The sequence below is a fragment of the Aquila chrysaetos genome, chromosome 11 (assembly GCF_900496995.4).
Source record: "Aquila chrysaetos chrysaetos chromosome 11, bAquChr1.4, whole genome shotgun sequence".
NCBI lineage: Eukaryota > Metazoa > Chordata > Aves > Accipitriformes > Accipitridae > Aquila > Aquila chrysaetos.
Window position 1 is genome coordinate 42,913,565 of NC_044014.1, and position 18,288 is coordinate 42,931,852.

The 18,288-nt window shown below is 64.9% G+C and overlaps 2 protein-coding genes across 4 annotated transcripts; both read left to right on the plus strand.

Annotated features, from left to right (window-relative positions):
- Positions 1 to 281: 281 nt before the first annotated feature.
- Positions 282 to 8,071, plus strand: LOC115348254 (cytochrome P450 4F22). Of its 2 annotated transcripts, none has more exons than XM_041127384.1 (12): positions 282 to 535; positions 2,103 to 2,247; positions 3,840 to 3,893; positions 3,977 to 4,104; positions 5,227 to 5,354; positions 5,939 to 6,059; positions 6,753 to 6,819; positions 6,894 to 7,023; positions 7,096 to 7,229; positions 7,320 to 7,384; positions 7,495 to 7,577; positions 7,822 to 8,071. In XM_041127384.1, exons 1-12 carry the CDS (start codon positions 347 to 349, stop codon positions 7,997 to 7,999), a joined length of 1,422 nt encoding a protein of 473 aa, XP_040983318.1. In that variant the 5' UTR covers positions 282 to 346; the 3' UTR covers positions 8,000 to 8,071. The 2 variants fall into 2 exon arrangements, with proteins under 2 accessions (XP_040983318.1, XP_029886541.1); XM_030030681.2 differs by having other exon boundaries at positions 283 to 535; positions 5,792 to 6,059.
- A 908-nt stretch (positions 8,072 to 8,979) lies between these two features.
- On the plus strand, positions 8,980 to 17,935 carry MCOLN1 (mucolipin TRP cation channel 1). Of its 2 annotated transcripts, XM_030030679.1 has the most exons (14): positions 8,980 to 9,068; positions 9,233 to 9,423; positions 11,817 to 11,984; positions 12,063 to 12,222; positions 12,377 to 12,464; positions 13,232 to 13,328; positions 13,432 to 13,531; positions 13,661 to 13,767; positions 13,985 to 14,134; positions 14,616 to 14,717; positions 14,949 to 15,071; positions 15,360 to 15,566; positions 15,684 to 15,814; positions 16,290 to 17,935. In XM_030030679.1, the coding sequence occupies exons 1-14, from the start codon at positions 9,053 to 9,055 to the stop codon at positions 16,324 to 16,326; spliced, it is 1,677 nt and encodes a 558-aa protein (XP_029886539.1). In that variant the 5' UTR covers positions 8,980 to 9,052; the 3' UTR covers positions 16,327 to 17,935. The 2 variants fall into 2 exon arrangements, with proteins under 2 accessions (XP_029886539.1, XP_029886540.1); XM_030030680.1 differs by lacking the exon at positions 14,616 to 14,717.
- The last annotated feature ends 353 nt before the right edge of the window (positions 17,936 to 18,288 follow it).

Below are 18,288 nucleotides of genomic sequence, written 5' to 3' on the forward strand. Positions count from 1 at the left end.
CGCACGTCAGGGCATGAAGCCACCAGGACATGTCAGGGGACAATGCCACCACACATGGGGGGACGATGCCACCAGGACGCACGTCAGGGCATGAAGCCACCAGGACACACGTCAGGGGACAATGCCACCACACATGGGGGGACGATGCCACCAGGACGCGCGTCAGGGGACGATGCCACCAGGACGCGCGTCAGGGGACGGTGCCACCAGGACACGCGTTCCGACGAAAGCCACCCGGCCGCGCGGGATGACACCTCGGCGCGGGGACACGTGACGACGCGGTGCCGTGACCCCCCCCCCGTCGCCGCCAGCCTGACCTTCGCCCCGTCCCCGGGGAGGGGGTGCCATGGCGGCGGTGGCCTGGGCGCTGGGTCCCCCGGGAGGGGTGGCCGTCGGCACCCTGCTCCTGGCCCTGCTGCTGGGGTGGCTTTGGGACGCGGCGGCCGCCGTCACCCGCTTCCGGGCCGCTTGTCGCCAGCTGCGCCGCTTCCCCCGGCCGCCGTGGCGCAGCTGGATCCTGGGGCACACCGGTCTGGTGAGGGGACGGGGGGGGACAGGGTGGTGGCACCCGGGGGGGGACGGTGGGGACAGGGTGGTGGCACCTGGGGGGACGACAGGGTGGTGGCACTGAGGATGGGGGACAGTGGGGACAGGGTGGTGGCACTGAGGATGGGGGACAGTGGGGACGGGGTGGTGGCAGCTGGGGGGGACGGTGGGGACAGGGTGGTGGCAGCTGGGGGGGGACAGTGGGGACAGGGTGGTGGCACCTGGGGGGGGGGTGGTGGGGATGGGGTGGTGGCACCTGGGGGGGGGGACAGTGGGGACGGGATGGTGGCAGCTGGGGGGGACAGTGGGGACAGGGTGATGGCACCTGGGGGGTCAGTAGGGACAAGGTGGTGGCACCTGGGGGGGGGGGACAGTGGGGACGGGATGGTGGCACTGAGGATGGGGGACAGTGGGGACAGGGTGGTGGCACCCGGGGGGGGGACGGTGGGGACAGGGTGGTGGCACTAAGGATGGGGGACAGTGGGGACGGGGTGGTGGCAGCTGGGGGGGATGGTGGGGATGCGGTGGTGGCACCTGGGGGGGGACAGTGGGGACAGGGTGGTGGCACCTGGGGGGGGGACAGTGGGGACAGGGTGGTGGCACCTGGGGGGGGGATGGTGGGGATGGGGTGGTGGCACCTGGGGGGGGGACAGTGGGGACGGGATGGTGGCAGCTGGGGGGGGGGACAGTGGGGACAGGGTGGTGGCACTGAGGATGGGGGACAGTGGGGACAGGGTGGTGGCACCCGGGGGGGGACGGTGGGGACAGGGTGGTGGCACCTGGGGGGGGGATGGTGGGGATGGGGTGGTGGCACCTGGGGGGGGGACAGTGGGGACGGGATGGTGGCAGCTGGGGGGGGTACGGTGGGGACAGGGTGGTGGCACCTGGGGGGGCGACAGGGTGGTGGCACTGAGGATGGGGGACAGTGGGGACAGGGTGGTGGCACTGAGGATGGGGGACAGTGGGGACGGGGTGGTGGCACCTGGGGGGGGGATGGTGGGGATGGGGTGGTGGCACCTGGGGGGGACGGTGGGGACAGGGTGGTGGCAGCTGGGGGGGGGACAGTGGAGACAGGGTGGTCGCAGCTGGGGGGGGACAGTGGGGACAGGGTGGTGGCAGCTGGGGGGGGACAGGGTGGTGGCACTGAGGATGGGGGACAGTGGGGACAGGGTGATGGCACCTGGGGGGGGTCAGTAGGGACAGGGTGGTGGCACCTGGGGGGGACGGTGGGGACAGGGTGGTGGCAGCTGGGGGGGGGACAGTGGGGACAGGGTGATGGCACATAGAGGGGGGTGACAGCAGGGAGGTGATGGTGGCACCTGAGAGGTGATGGTGGAGACAGGGTGGTGGCACCTTCGGCGGGGGGGTGACAGCAGGGACACAGCGCTGGCACATGAGCTCTGGGTGTCTCCAACACCACCGAAGAACCCAAGCTGAGACCGTCCCCAAGGCCGGCCACAAGCTGGGGACAAGCATGTCCCTAAGGTTGGCCGTGACCATGGGGACAAGGGTGTCCCCAAGCCTGTCACCGAGCCTTGCGGTGGCCCGTGACGCAGGGGAAGAGCACGGAGGAGGGACTGCAGCATGTGGACGAGCTGGTGGCACGGTACCGGCACGGCTGCCTGTGGTGGATCTCGCCATGGACGCCCATCCTACGCCTCTTCCACCCCGACACCCTCCGCCCCATCCTCCTGGCCTCAGGTAGGACACGAGGGCCACCGACCCAGCCCTGAGGGTCCCCAGGGTCGCCCAGGGGTGTCACTGTGGCTTGCCCAGTGACCTGGCCGTGTCCCGGCACCCGTCCGACGGTGGCCACCAACCCAACCCCAAGGGTCTTCAGAGCCACCCAAAGGTGTTACCCTTGGCTAGCCCAGTGAGTGCCCAAACGCCCATGCCATGGTGGCCACCAACCTCTCCCTGAGGGTCCCCAGGGCCACCCAGAGGTGTGACCCAGGGCCACCCAAAGTTGTGACCCATGCCCAACCAGTGACTGCCCAAACGCCCGTGCCATGGTGGCCACCAACCTTTCCCTGAGGGTCCCCAGGGCCACCCAGAGGTGTGACCCAGGGCCAGCCCAAATGCCACCGCATAGTGGCCACCAACGTCTCCCTGAGGGTCTCCAAGGCCACCCAAAGGTGTTACCCTTGGCTAGCCCAGTGAGTGCCCAAACGCCCATGCCATGGTGGCCACCAACCTCTCCCTGAGGGTCCCCAGGGCCACCCAGAGGTGTGACCCAGGGCCACCCAAAGTTGTGACCCATGCCCAACCAGTGACTGCCCAAACGCCCGTGCCATGGTGGCCACCAACCTTTCCCTGAGGGTCCCCAGGGCCACCCAGAGGTGTGACCCAGGGCCAGCCCAAATGCCACCGCATAGTGGCCACCAACGTCTCCCTGAGGGTCTCCAAGGCCACCCAAAGGTGTTACCCTTGGCTAGCCCAGTGAGTGCCCAAACGCCCATGCTGTGGTGGCCACCAACTTGTCCCTGAGGGTCCCCAGGGCCACCCAAAGGTGTGACCCATGGCCAGCTCAAATGCCACCACATAGTGGCCACCAACCTGTCCCTGAGGGTCCCCAGGGCCACCCAAAGTTGTGACCCATGGCCAACCAGCGAGTGCCCATATGCCCATGCCATGGTGGCCACCAACCTCTCCCTGAGGGTCCCCAAGGCCACCCAAAGGTGTTACCCTTGGCTAGCCTAGTGAGTGCCCAAATGCCCATGCCATGGTGGCCACCAACCTCTCCCTGAGGGTCCCCAGGGCCACCCAGATGTGTGACCCAGGGCCAGCCCAAATGCCACCGCATAGTGGCCACCAACGTCTCCCTGAGGGTCTCCAAGGCCACCCAAAGGTGTTATCTTTGGCAAGCCCATCCAAAATGCCCATGCCGTGGTGGCCACCAACTTGTCTCTGAGGGTCCCCAGGGCCACCCAGAGGTGTTACCCTTGGCTAGCCTAGTGAGTGCCCAAATGCCCATGCCATGGTGGCCACCAACCTCTCCCTGAGGGTCCCCAAGGCCACCCAGAGGTGTGACCCATGGCCAACCAGTGAGTGCCCAAACACCCGTGCCATGGTGGCCACCAACCTTTCCCTGAGGGTCCCCAGGGCCACCCAGAGGTGTGACCCATGGCCAGCCCGGTGGCCTGGTTTTACCCCAAACCCCATCCTGTGGTGGTTACGGGTGCAGACAGAGGGTCCCCTCTCCCGAGGGACCCCACCCACCTTGCAAGCCCCTGAGGGGACCTGATGCCACCCTGGTGGCACCCCTCACCAACCCGGGCTCCCCTCTTCCGCAGCCTTCATCGCTCCCAAGGATCAGCTCTTCTACGGCTTCCTCAAGCCCTGGCTGGGTGAGTGGGTGCTCAGGGGTGGTGGGACGGGGCAGGCAGCACCCACGGGTGCCCCACGGACGGAGCCGGGTGTCTCGCCGCAGGGGACGGGCTGCTGCTGAGCGGCGGGCAGAAGTGGGCTCGGCACCGGCGCCTGCTGACACCCGCCTTCCACTGGGACGTCCTCAAGTCCTACGTGGGCGCCTTCAACCACAGCACCCACGTCATGCACGTGAGAACCCGCTGCCTGCACCCTGAGCCCTGTCCTGCACCCGCTGCCTGCAGCTGGACCCCAACCTGCACCCAGACCTGCGCCCAGACCTGCTCCCAGACCTTGTCCTGCACCCAGACCCTTGTCCTGCACCCAGATCCTGGCCTCCACCCAGACCCCAACCTGCACCCAGACCCTGCCCTGCACTCAAACCTTGTCCTGCACCCAGACCTTGTCCTGCACCCAGATCCTGTCCTCCACCCAGACCTTGTCCTGCACCCAAACCCCAACCAGCACCCTCTGCCTGCACCCCCAACCTGCACCCAGACCTTGTCCTGCACGTGGAACCCATCCCACATCCAGATCCCATCCTGCACCCATTGCCTGCACCCAGACCCCAAACTGCACCCAGACCTTGTCCTGCACCCAAACCTTGTCCTGCACCCAGATCCTTGTCCTGCACCTAAACATTGTCCTGCACTCAGACCTTGTCCTGCACCCAGATCCTGTCCTCCACCCAGACCCCAACCTGCACCCAGACCCCTGCCCTGCACCCAAACCTTGTCCTGCACCCAGACCTTGTCCTGCACCCAGACCTTGTCCTGCACCCAAACCCCAACCAGCACCCTCTGCCTGCACCCCCAACCTGCACCCAGACCTTGTCCTGCACCTGGAACCCATCCCACGTCCAGACCCCGTCCTGCACCCGTTGCCTGCACCCAGACCCCAAACTGCACCCAGACCTTGTCCTGCACCCAAACCTTGTCCTGCACCCAGACCCTTGTCCTGCACCTAAACATTGTCCTGCACCCAGACCTTGTCCTGCACCCAGATCCTGTCCTCCACCCAGACCCCAACCTGCACCCAGACCCTGTCCTGCACCCAGATCCTGTCCTCCACCCAGACCCCTGCCCTGCACCCAAACCTTGTCCTGCACCCAGACCTTGTCCTGCACCCAGAACTTGTCCTGCACCCAAATCCCAACCAGCACCCGCTACCTGCACCCCAACCTGCACCCAGACCTTGTCCTGCACCTGGAACCCATCCCACGTCCAGACCCCGTCCTGCACCCATTGCCTGCACCCAGACCCCAACCTGCACCCAACCTCTGACCAGCACCCAGACCCCCACCCCTGCCTGCAGGCCAAGTGGCGGGCAGCGGCGCAGGCAGCGGGAGGGCACGTGGGGCTGGAGGTGCTGGAGCAGCTCAGCCTCCTCACCCTGGACACCCTCCAGAAATGCATCTTCAGCCACGAGAGCCGCTGCCAGGAGTGAGTGTCACCCTGTCACCTGCCAGGGACCCCAACGCCGTCCCCGTCCCCCCTCCCCAGGGTCCTTCCACAGGGGACATCCCTTACCCCGGCTCTGTCCCCTGCTTGGGTCCACCCTGCCCTGGTTTGGTCCCCAACTGGTGTCCCCCTTGGGCTCGGCACCCATCAAGGTCCCACCATCCCAACATTGTCCCCCCACCCCAACTCTGTCCCCCCTCGAGTCCCCCCTTATTCCACCTTTGCCGCCCCCCATCAGGGTGTCCTCCCCAGGTCTCTGGGTCCCCCCCCGATGTCACCCCAGCCTGGTCCCACATGTTCTCATGGGCAGGGGACCTTCTGCCACCCCCTTGTCCCCACTGAAGCTCGCCATGGCTGGGGGGGTGGCCGTCTCCGGTGGCCCGTGGTGGCCGTCCCCAGTGGTCCCCGATGCCCCCCAGGCAGCCCAGCGAGTACATCAAAGCCATCCTGGAGCTGAGCACCTTGGTGGTGAGACGCCATCACCGCCTGCTCCATCACTCAACGTGGCTCTACCGCCTCTCGGCTGACGGGCGGCGTTTCGCCCGGGCCTGCGCCACCGTGCACAGCTTCACCGCCGCCGTGGTGCAGCGCCGGCGCCAGGCCCTCGACCGCCTCGGCCACCAGGCCTGGCTGGAGAACCACCGGGGACGGAGCATGGACTTCATTGACCTTCTCCTGCTTGCTAAGGTAGTGCCGGGGTGAGATGGTGTGACCATGGGCACGGTTGGCCATAGGGTGGTGGCCAAGGGGATGGTGATGGCCGTGGAAAAGGTTGGCCCCATCGGGTGGTGGCCATAGTGGCATGCTGGTGGCCATGGAAAGGTTGGCCATAGGGTGGTGGCCATAGTGGCATGGTGGTGGCCATGGAAAAGGTTGGCCATAGGGTGGTGGCCATAGCAGCATGATGGTGGCCAAGGGGATGGTGGCGGCCATGGAAGAGGTTGGCCATAGGGTGGTGGCCAAGGGGATGGTGATGGCCGTGGAAAAGGTTGGCCATAGGGTGGTGGCCATAGCAGCATGATGGTGGCCATGGAAGAGGTTGGCCATAGGGTGGTGGCCAAGGGGATGGTGATGGCCGTGGAAAAGGTTGGCCATAGGGTGGTGGCCATAGTGGCATAATGGTGGCCAAGGGGATGGTGGTGGCCATGGAAGAGGTTGGCCGTAGGGTGGTGGCCATAGTGGCATGGTGGTGGCCATGGAAAAGGTTGGCCATAGGGTGGTGGCCATAGTGGCATGGTCGTGGCCAAGGGGATGGTGGCAGCCATGGAGAAGGTTGGCCATAGGGTGGTGGCCATAGCGGCATGGTGGTGGCCAGTGGGAGGGTTGGCTATAGACTGGTGGCCCTGGGGGGCCCCTTGGCTACCACGCTCCCCCTTGCAGGACGAGGACGGCAACACCCTGTCAGATGAGGACATCGCGGCCGAGGCCGACACCTTCATGTTCGAGGGTGAGCACGAGCCACTGGGTGCCATCGGAGAGGGGTCACTCACGTGTCCCCTCGCTCACCCCTTGTCCCCGCAGGCCACGACACGACGGCCAGCGGCTTGGCATGGCTGCTCTACAACCTGGCCTGCCACCCCCACTACCAGGAGCGGTGCCGCCAGGAGGTCCGCGAGCTCCTCAAGGGCAGGGACGCGGAGGAGATCAAATGGTGAGAGGTCCCCGGTGTCATCCCTCGGCCACCTGGCTTGGGGACCCCGATGCCACCATCCCTCGCCCGCAGGGAGGACCTGTCCCACCTGCCCTTCACCACCATGTGCATCAAGGAGAGCCTTCGCCTGCATCCCCCCGTCACCGCCGTGTCCCGGCGCTGCACCAAGGACATCGCCCTGCGTGACGGACGTGTCATCCCCAAGGGTACGGCTCGCCCAGGTTGCAAGGTGTCCCCAGTGTCACTGTCCCTTTTTGTCCCCCCTGTCCCTAAGGTGGCCGTTTCCATCCCACCAGGGATCATCTGCCTGATGAGCATCTATGGGACCCACCACAACCCGGACATCTGGCCGGAGCCCCAGGTAGAGCCACTTGGCCCTGGTGGCATGACGATGGGACAGTAGGACGTCTTCGTCACCATGGGCAGGGACAACCATGTCCCCACGGCGTGACGGTGTCTATGTCACTCTAGGTCTACAACCCACTGAGGTTCAGCCCGGAGAACAGCAAGGGACGGTCCCCGTTGGCCTTCATCCCCTTCTCCGCCGGTCCCAGGTAAGGCATGGTGGGGACACGGGCGTCCCCACGTGTCACACCCCCAGCCTGGATGGGTTCAAGGTGGGGTGGTTGTCCCCCAGCCGTGACGTTTGGGTGTCACGCGGACAACGCCGTCCCCACGTTTTGGGGAGGTTCCACCATCTGCTCCACCACCCAGATGGTGGTGGTGGGGGGGGGGGGGGGGTCTGCCGTCCCCTGCGTGTCCCCCCGCCGGAGGTGACAGAGGGGCACACGGTGGCAGGAACTGCATCGGGCAGAGCTTCGCCATGGCCGAGCTGAAGGTGGTGGCGGCGTTGACGGTGGCACGCTTTGCCATCAAGCTGGACGCGGGGCGGCCACCGCGTCGCAAGCCCGAGCTCATCCTCCGCACCGAGGACGGGCTCTGGCTGCTGCTGGAGCCACTGCCGGAGGTGGCCTGAGGGACACGGGGACACGCCGCGTGGTGAATGTCCCACCTCGAGGGAGGAACGGTGAATAAACGGTGGCACGGAGGGGACGGTGTCGTGGTGGGACGGGGTGGGGTGGTGGGGCTGGTGGGGATGTGTCCTCCTTGATCACATGCCACCTCACGGCATGGACATGTCCTTTCATGGCACGTGTCACCGTCCTGGCACGGATATGTCCCCCCATGCCACATGTCACTGTCCTGTCATGGACATGTCCCCCCCATGCCACATGTCACCATCCATGGACATGTCCCCTCCATGCCACATGCCACCATCCATGGACATGTCCCCCCATGCCACATGTCACTGTCCCGGCATGGACATGTCCCCCCCCCATGCCACATGCCACCATCCATGGACATGTCCTCCTCGGCCACATGTCACCACCCTGGCATGGACGTGTCCCTCCATGCCACATGTCACCATCCATGGACATGTCCTCCTGGCCCACATGTGAGCATCCATGGACATGTCCCCTCATGCCATATGTCACCGTCCTGGCATGGACACGTCCCCTCCATGCCACATGTCACCATCCATGGACGTGTCCTCCTGGGCCACATGTCACCATCCATGGACATGTCCCTCTGTGCCACATGTCACCATCCATGGACGTGTCCCTCTGTGCCACATGTCACCATCCATGGACGTGTCCCCCCATGCCACGTGTGACCATACATGGACATGTCCCTCCATGCCATACGTCACCATCCATGGACACGTCCCCTCCATGCCACATGTCACCATCCGTGGACATGTCCTCCTGGCCCACATGTGAGCATCCATGGACGTGTCCCCCCATGCCACATGCCACTGTCCTGGCATGGACGTGTCCCCCCCGTGTCCGTGTCCCCCCGTGTCCGTGTCCCCCCGTGCCCCAGGTCACCCTCCCGGTCCGGGGCAGGGGGGCGGAGCGAAGGCGCCGAGTGGGCGTGGCCACGGTCAAACAAGAGCCGGTAGGCGGGGCCACGGCGGGGCCTTCCGGTCATGTGAGGCGGGCGGGTGAAGCCGCGGTGCGGCGGCGCCATGGCGGCCCCGTCCGGTGAGCGGGAACCGGGGACCGGGCTGAGGCGGCGGCGGGGCGGGGGGGAACCGGGCCGAGGCGGGCGGCGGGGGCCGGGGGCCGGTACCGGCCTGTGCCGCCCCCCCCCCTACCCCCGGCAGAGGCCCCCGGTACTCTCCGGTGAACGGCCGTTTCCGCCTCAGAAACGGAGCGGCTGCTAGGCCGCGGCCCCGGCTACGGCACGACGGAATCCCCGGCGGTGGCGGAGGAAGAAGAGCTCCGGCGCCGCCTCAAGTATTTCTTCATGAGTCCCTGCGATAAGTACCGGGCCCGGGGGCGGCGGCCCGTTAAGTTGGGGCTGCAGCTGGCCAAGATCCTCCTTGTCACCGTCCAGGTGGGGGGGGGACCGGGACACCGGGTGGCCTCGGGGTACGAGGGGGCTCTGGCGAACGGGGGAAGCTGGGCACCGGGGAGGGGCGGTCCTGGGACACGGGGACGCCGGGGAGGGAGGTACTGGGGGGTGCTGGGACGTGGGGGCACCGGGGAGGGGGGTACTGGGGGGTCCTGGGACAGGGGGACACTGGGAATGGGGTCCCCTGGGCTATGGGGACACCAGGGAGGGAGGTACTGGGGGGTCCTGGGACATGGGGACACTGGGAATGGGGTCCCCTGGGATATGGGGACACCAGGGAGGGAGGTACTGGGGAGTCCTGGGACATGGGGACACTGGGAATGGGGTCCCCTGGGATACGGGGACACCAGGGAGAGAGGTCCTGGGGAGTCCTGGGACATGGGGACACTGGGAATGGGGTCCCCTGGGATACGGGGACACCAGGCAGAGAGGTACTGGGGAGTCCTGGGACATGGGGACACTGGGAATGGGGTCCCCTGGGATATGGGGACACCAGGGAGGGAGGTACTGGAGGGTCCTGGGACATGGGGACACTGGGAATGGGGTCCCCTGGGCTATGGGGACACCAGGGAGGGAGGTACTGGGGAGTCCTGGGACATGGGGACACTGGGAATGGGGTCCCCTGGGCTATGGGGGCACCAGGGAGGGAGGTACTGGGGAGTCCTGGGACATGGGGACACTGGGAATGGGGTCCCCTGGGATATGGGGGCACCAGGGAGGGAGGTACTGGAGGGTCCTGGGACATGGGGACACTGGGAATGGGGTCCCCTGGGATACGGGGACACCAGGCAGAGAGGTACTGGGGAGTCCTGGGACATGGGGACACTGGGAATGGGGTCCCCTGGGATATGGGGACACCAGGGAGAGAGGTACTGGGGAGTCCTGGGACATGGGGACACTGGGAATGGGGTCCCCTGGGATATGGGGGCACCAGGGAGGGAGGTACTGGAGGGTCCTGGGACATGGGGACACTGGGGAAGCGGGGACTAGGGGGTCCTGGGACATGGGGACACTGGGGAGAGGAGCCTGGCGGCAACGGCCATAGGGGCACTGGGGAGGGGTGGCCCTGGGACATGGGGACACTGGGGAAAGGAGCCTGGGGGCATTGGGCTCCGGGAGAGTGGGGAGGGGGTCCCCTGGGACATGGGGATGGGGACGATGGGGACACCAGGGTGCCACTGAGGGGCAAAGGGACACCGGGGCATGGGAAGCTGGGGGGTGACAATGACACAGGCCCTCTGTGGGGGGGGGCTTTGAGCACAGGAGGTGACCTCTGAGGTGGGCACTGGGCATGGGCACATCGGAAGGGACGCCCTCAGTAAGGCTTGGGGACATTGTGGGGAGTGCTGGGGGTTTGGGGGGGGGGTTGAGTATTTGGGGACACTTGGTGGGGGTGCTTGGGGATGGTGGGGGACCCAGGAGAGGTCCCCTGGGGGAGGGGAGGGTCTCTTGGGGTTACCCTGGTGGCACATCCTTTGGGTCCAGGTGCCACACACTGGGGGTGTGGCAGGGCGCCCCAAAAAAGCGGAGGGGCAGAAAGGACGTCCCCCCCCCGCTCAGGGTGTCACCGGCTCCCGGACTGGCGCCAGGCTCCGTCCCGGGGCGGAAAAATCCCCTGGGAACTGTCGGGCTGCGGTCACGAGGTGCGGAGGAAACAGCCGGCGTGTGACATCTCCCTCCCGTCGAGGGAAATCGGGGCACTGGGGCCTTGGACCCCCCCCCCACCTCCGCCCCGCCGCCGTTTCTGCCTGCTCAGCACTGCCTGCCTGCCTGCACCCTGCCTGGCAGGCAGCAGCACCCAGCTCAGCGCCGCGGCGTTGTCCTGGCTTTGAGCGGTGCCACCCGGAGCCACCCCTGCCCTCACCCTGCCAACAAACAGCGCTAACGAGCGGCGTCTTTGCGTTAATAAATACAAGCTAATTACCGGCACGGGGAGGGGTTTAGAGCGCGCAGGCGAGGAAAATGCTGACGAAGAGGAGGAAGATCAGGGTCCGCTCTGCTGTCGTGTTCCCCGGGGTGTTTGGTGGCACTGTGGGGGGACGCGTGTGTGTCCCCAAGGAGATTGTCCTCCCCCCATCTGCGGTGGGACACGTGCGTGTCCCCCAGGGAGATCTTCCTCCCCCCCATTTACAGTGGGAGAGAAAATTTGCCGCAGGAAATCAGCTGGCTTAAGAGGTTTTGGGGCAACCAGGTGGAGATGGGGACAACCTCGGGGACGTGCTAGCTGGCCCTTGTCTTCTTGGGGTCACCCAAGTGTAGGGTGATGGTGTTTTGCCTCCTGTCAGCATCTTTGGGGCAAAACGGCTGCGTTTTGGGCCGTAGCATTGTTGTTTATGGAGCTGCCGGGGCAGGAATTTAATAGCGGTCTCCTTCAGCTCATCCTCTTCGGGCTCAGCAACCAGATGGTGGTGACGTTCAAGGAGGAGAACACCATCGCCTTCAAACACCTCTTCCTGAAGGACTATGTGGACGGCGCGGATGACACCTACGCCGTCTACACGCAACGTGACCTCTACGACCGCATGTTTTACGCCATGGAGAAGGTGAGATCCGCGGGCAGAGGGGGGACACGGAGGTGGCTCGGGGCCGCATCCAGCTGCTGAGGGCATCTCCTTCTCCAGTATTTGGCCATTCCCAACGAGACCATCGGCCGCTACGCCTACGTGCGGGGGGAGAGCGGAGGGAACCAGTCAGCCCTCATGCTGTGCCAGCAATATTACCGTAAAGGGCGCATCGATCCGGCCAACGACACCTTCAACATCGACCCCAAGATTGTCACAGGTTGGTTTTGGGGGACGGTGGAGCTGAGATTCCTTGTGCCGCAGCCACCACTGGGTCCTGGGGAGGTTTTTGATCCTTGTTCTGGGCTTGAGAGGGTCCAAGGGGTCTGCATGGGGCCTCGGGCTTCCCTGAAGGTGCTTCTCCCTCCCTGCAGACTGCCTGGGAGTGGACCCCGAGGACCCACAGCCTCTTCCCCCAGAGCTGGACCGCAGCTACAAGAACTTCACCCTCAAATTTCACAAGTAATTGCCGATGCCTTCCCCGCAATCCGGGGTGTCCCAGCGTTTGGGTGCTGGGGACATCCCATCGGCGCAGGGTATGGGCAAGGGTGGAATGGGAACCCCAGCGCGGGGACTTCCTCACGCTGAAGCCTGCTGCCAGGATGGAAAAGCCCCCATCGGTTTTAAAAACCGCTTGTGAGATAGAAACGAATTCACCCTTGGGCTGAGGAAGATGTGAAACCACTGAGGTTGCGCAACAAAGCAGCTGCTTTCCGGCCATGTCTCTGGCGGCAACGGCGGCTGCAGAGCTGGCCCCGAGGCACCAAGACTGTCCTGCAACGCCCGCTTTGGGGGTTGTTTTCCCTTCCCCCAAACCACGCGCTGGCTTTTGGTAGCGTTTTGATTGCCCGTGGCCAAGCCCTGCAGTGGCAGGCGTGTTACCAGCGTAGGCAAGCCCCATCTTCTTGCTGGTGCTGGGCAGAGAGATGCCGGCACTGCTGGTGCTGAGAGATGCGGTGTAGCTTGCGACACCGTTTCTTCCAGAGGGTGCAGCCTCCCCCTCGAAGCAAAATTCACCGTCACTGGGGCAGGTTGGCAGCAGTTTGCTCCTCTAAAGCTGGAGACATCCTTTCCTGGGGCTGTACGCACCCCCAAGGAAGGTGTTTACCCCCTCTCTGTCGGTTATTGGACTCTCAGCGCCGTATTTTGGGGGTTTGGGAGGGTCTAAGTGGGGTGAGACAGCCTGGACGAGCCGCAGGAGGAGGATTAACAAACGTCCTTTCCTGCAGACTCATCAACGTCACCATCCAGTTCAAGCTGAAAGCCATCAACATCCAAACCATCATCAACAACGAGATCCCCGACTGCTACACCTTCACCATCACCGTGAGTGCGTTGGCACAGCTCCCCGCCTCGGGGTGATCCAGCCGGGCTGCGTGGGGTTGGCAGCGTCCCTCGTGGGCACGTAGGGACTCCCACTTCTCCCCAGATCACGTTTGACAACAAGGCACACAGCGGCCGGGTGAAAATCCGCCTCGACAACCGGGCTGACATCAAGGAGTGCAAAGATCCCAGCGTCTTTGGCCGAGGTAGGAGCCACGAGGGCACGACAAAGGTGGCATCTGTCCCCAGTGGGTGTCAAAGGGCTGCGTGGGGGGCTCGGGGTGCTCCTGGGTGGCTGTCCTCCTCGTTAAGAAGAGCCACCGCGCGTCTTGCAGGTGACAACTCCTTCCGGCTGTTCTTTGACGTCGTTGTCATCCTCGTCTGCTCGCTCTCCTTCATCCTCTGCGCTCGCTCCATTATCCGGGGCGTCATGTTGCAGCACGTGAGTGGTGGCACAGCAGGAATTGGCGCCAGCTGTGGCTGCCCTCCACCGGACAGAGCTGCCACCGGGACGCTGTTTCGGCGCTGCCGGGTTTCGGAGGAAGCCCTTTCCCCACGGGGGATGCTCAGTCAAAGCTGTGGGTGCTGCGAGACGGGCAAAATTCTCTGGGCGGTGGGTAAAGGACACCATTTTTTTTTTTTTTTTCCTCCCCACGCAGGAGTTCAGCCAGTTCTTCCAGCGCCGTTACAACCAGAGCGTGTGCCTGTCGGACCGCATGGAGTTCCTCAACGGCTGGTACATCCTCCTGGTGATCAGTGACGTCCTCACCGTGCTGGGAACCATCATGAAGATCGGCATTGAGTCCAAGGTATGAGGACGCTGGGGAGCAAAGCTGGAGGTTTTTGCAGGTCCTGGGTGTGCTGGGGCTGCTGGCACGGGTGTCCCCGTGCTCCGGGGAGGGGACATTTCCGTGTGGCAGGAGGCAAGCCACACAACGGCCACCCCTGGGCGCCAGCAATGCATTGTCTGCCCCAGTGAAGCTGTCCTGGATGTGATCAGAGCCCTGACGGCGGGTTAGGGGACAGACGTCGCTCCTGAGGGCTTCACAGAGGGGTCCTGGCCCAAGTGGGACCCCAGAGCCCCCCCTTGCCCTTTGGGACAGGGAGATGGCAACAAAGGGACAGGTAGGGTCCTGTGTGGCTGCTACGTCGTGGCTTGTGGCACCAGGATTTTAGTTGCCGCTGGCTCATGGCCAGCGTAGAGGGTTGTTACGGCTTCGGGGACGGCGTTGGGGATTTTGGGGACGGCGTTGGCCATGCCTCAGGCCCGCGACACCTCTGTCCCTGCAGAACTTCGCCAGCTACGACGTTTGCAGCATCCTCCTGGGCACCTCCACGCTGCTGGTTTGGGTCGGGGTCATTCGCTATCTCACTTTCTTCCAGAAGTACAACGTGAGTGACACGGGGGAGGTGACCTGGGACCCGAGGGGACAATTTCCAGGTCTGGGAATGGCCTTGCTCGCCTGGGCGAGCTTGGGCTCGTCCCACAGCTGCTGCGTGTGTCCCCAGGGTCCCTGTCCTGCTCTGCCGAGGACCTCGAGGTCTCACAGGGTGCTTTAGCCGCTGTTGCGGGCACCCTCGGCAGAAGATGAGGATTAATCCCGACTGGTTTTCCTCCACCAGATCCTCATCGTCACGCTCCGGGTGGCCCTCCCCAACGTCATCCGCTTCTGCTGCTGCGTGGCCGTCATCTATCTGGGCTACTGCTTCTGCGGGTGGATCGTGTTGGGCCCGTACCACGTCAAGGTACTGCTCTGGGTCGGTGGTTGGGGTGGGCTTCGCCCACCTCCGGGTGATTCCCTGCCCGGATTTGGGAGGAGATGGGTGCGGGGCCGGTCCCCGTTTTGGCAGCGTGGGTTAGATAGGGTGCCGGTCTTTGCCGCGGTCTCTCTCCTCGCAGCGTGGTGGCATCGGGGTGGCACCTAGGGTGCTGGGGAGCGCTCGCTCCCTGTTTGGGAGCTTCCAGCCCGATGGTGGAAGGGGTGACGCAGTGGCCTGGGCCGGCTACCAGCCCTTTGTCACCTCCCATCCCAGTTCCGATCCCTTTCCATGGTGTCCGAGTGCCTCTTCTCCCTCATCAACGGGGACGACATGTTCGTTACCTTCGCCGAGATGCAACAGAACAGTTACTTGGTGTGGCTCTTTAGCCAGATCTACCTGTACACCTTCATCAGCCTCTTCATCTACATGGTCCTCAGCCTCTTCATCGCCCTCATCACCGGTTCCTACGAGACCATCAAGGTGAGGCCAGACCCTGGCGTTTAAGCAAAGCTTCATGGCTTGTTTTTTTTTGGGGGGGGGGAGATCCCGATCCCCCTCATCGGAGGGATTCAGCTTCCCCGTCCCCTTTCCCCGCAGCACCAGTGCGAGGGCGAAACGCCCGTCTCCCAGCTCCACGCTTACATCGCCCAGTGCAAGGACAGCCCCAAATCGGGCAAGTACCGTCGCGACAGCGCCTCATCCTGTTCCGTCTTCTGCTGCTGCGAACGGTGAGCAGGCAGCGCCAGTGCTGGGGAGGGGGGGACACAACTGGGGGGGCTTCTGGCCAGCGGATCGGGGCTGGGTACGCTCTGCGACCCCCCAGTTATCTACCTCGCTGGCCCCTGCGTGCCGGGAGAGGAGGGTTTACGGCTTTTTTTGCCGCTGGCTCCTCGTACGTGGTCGATCCCACATGGATCACGTTTTCCAGCCCCTCTCCATGCCGGTGAGGCTCTTGCCGGCACCCCAAAATGGCTCTGTGCCTGTGGGGACCCCTCAACGTGGGTATAACAGGGGTACGTGGGCTCCCTGCGTCCCCCCGCCCCTCGCTGCCTTTGTGGCTCCCTGCTTCCCACTTCTCTTATTTCTGGGGTGTGGGGGGAGTCTCCCTTCAGCTACAGCTGGGTCATGTTTCCAAAATCGAAGCCATCTTCCCCAAATTCATCAGATTTTCCCCCGTTACCGTCAGTGCTTGTCTCCCCGCAGGGCTCCTCTGCAAGACAACGCGCTGCTGGTGAATTAAGGGAGGACCCCTCGGCACGGACCCCCAGGGACGTGAGGGAGCGGCGCCTTGTGCTCCCCGCCCCAGCCCCGAGCGCTTTTAATTTATTTTCTCGTCTGCTTTTACCAGCTCGGGGCCCCGAAGGGATGGGGAGAGACAGCGCCTGTGTCCCCTGCACCCGGGGGACGCTAGATGGACGCTGGTGGCCCTGTTATTTTTCTTGACGGACCTTAGCCTTGCTGCTCCCAGTCCTGAACTGGAGCCGGGCACCCCTCGGGGGCTCAACGTGGGCCCTGCCCCCCCCCGGTTATGTTTTAGGGGAGCAGCCTGCAGCCGTGCGACCCCCCCCCAGCTCTGTTTTGGGGGCAGCCTGGACCCCTGCAACCACTCGGCCCCATTTTGGGGGCTCATCCTGGAGCCCTACGACCCTCTCGGATGTGTTTTGGGGGCTCAACCTGGAGCCCTGCAACCCCTTGGCTGCGTCGGGGATGTGACCAAAGCCTCATCCTAAAGCCCCCTGGTCCCTTGGCTGGGTCGGGGACTTGTCCCCAAGCCCAGTAGCCCCTTGGCCATGCTGGGGACTCATCCCTCCCCTTGTCCCCAAGCCTTACAGTCCCTTGGCAGTGTCAGGGATGTGCCTGGGGCTTTGTCCCCAAGCCAAGAAGCCCCTTGGCCACGTCGGGGACTTGTCCCCGTCTCTGTCCCCAAGCCCAGTAGCCCCTTGGCCACATCGGGGACTCGTCCCTGCCCGTGTCCCCAAGCCAAGTAGCCCCTTGGCCATGTCGGGGGCTCGTCCCTGCTCTTGTCCCCAAGCCGAGCGGTCCCTTGGCTGTGCTGGGGACTCATCCCTGCCCGTGTCCCCAAGCCAAATAGCCCCTTGGCCACGTTGGGGACTTGTCCCTGTCCGTGTCCCCAAGCCAAGTAGCCCCTTGGCCACGTCGGGGGCTCGTCCCTGCCCTCATCCCCACCCTCGTCCCCAAGCCAAGTAGCCCCTTGGCCACGTCGGGGGCTCGTCCCTGCCCTCATCCCCAAGCCCAGCTGCCCTGTGGCAGCATCAGGGACTTGTCCCCAAGCCCTGCAGCCATTTCGGGGGGGAGCGTCTGGGCACGAAGGGCCGCAGCAGGTCCCTTTCACCCCCCCCCCCCCCAGCACACCTCAGGCACCTCTCTCCCACTCCAACCAGGACGGGGGCAGTGGGGTAAGAGCGAAAAACGGTTCCCCCGTCCCCGGGGTCTGTGGTTTGGGCAAAAGGGAGCTGTTTACACGCCGCGGGACGGGTCAAGGGCATGTTTTGTAACCGGAGGAGCAGCTGCTCCCGGCTGGAGCGGGGCCAGCGGCCGCTCGTACCAGGCATCGCTGCCTCCGCCTGCCTTCCCGGCACCCAAAAAGGCCCCATTTAACCCCAAATCGGGCGCTCGGCATGGGCGGGGGGGGGTGGTCAGAGCTGCTCTCTGGATGCGTCTCATTCATGGGGCGAGTTGTGGCCGGTCTCAGCCTGGAGGGGTGTTGGTTGCTGTGGGGGTTTTTTTTTTTTTTGCTCCCTATTTTTGGGGGGGGGGGGAGTCGTGCCCCGTGTGGGGGTCCCGATGGGTGCCCCCATGGTGGGAGAATAAAACACCCTGGGAGAAAAGTGGGTTCTGTGCTGCTGTGGGACCCCCTGCGCCATGGGGGGGGGGTCAGGGCTGGCAGTGGGGCCGTGGGTGCTGTCACCCTGGCGTGTCCCGGGTGGGGGGGGCAAGGGTGACCGTGGGTGTCACCCCCCCGTGGGGAAAGGGCTGGCGGTGGGTGCCACCCTGGGGGGGGGGGGGCGAGGGTGGCTGTGGGTGCCGCCACGCGTGGGGACAGACCTGAGGGTGCTCACCGGTCGTCGTCGTGTGTGTGTGTCCCCCCCCCCCAAGATTTAGGGTGTCGTCGTCTCTCTCCCCCCCCCCCCCCCGTTGCCACTCCCAAGATGGCGCCGTGGCCCTCTCCAAGGCACCCCCC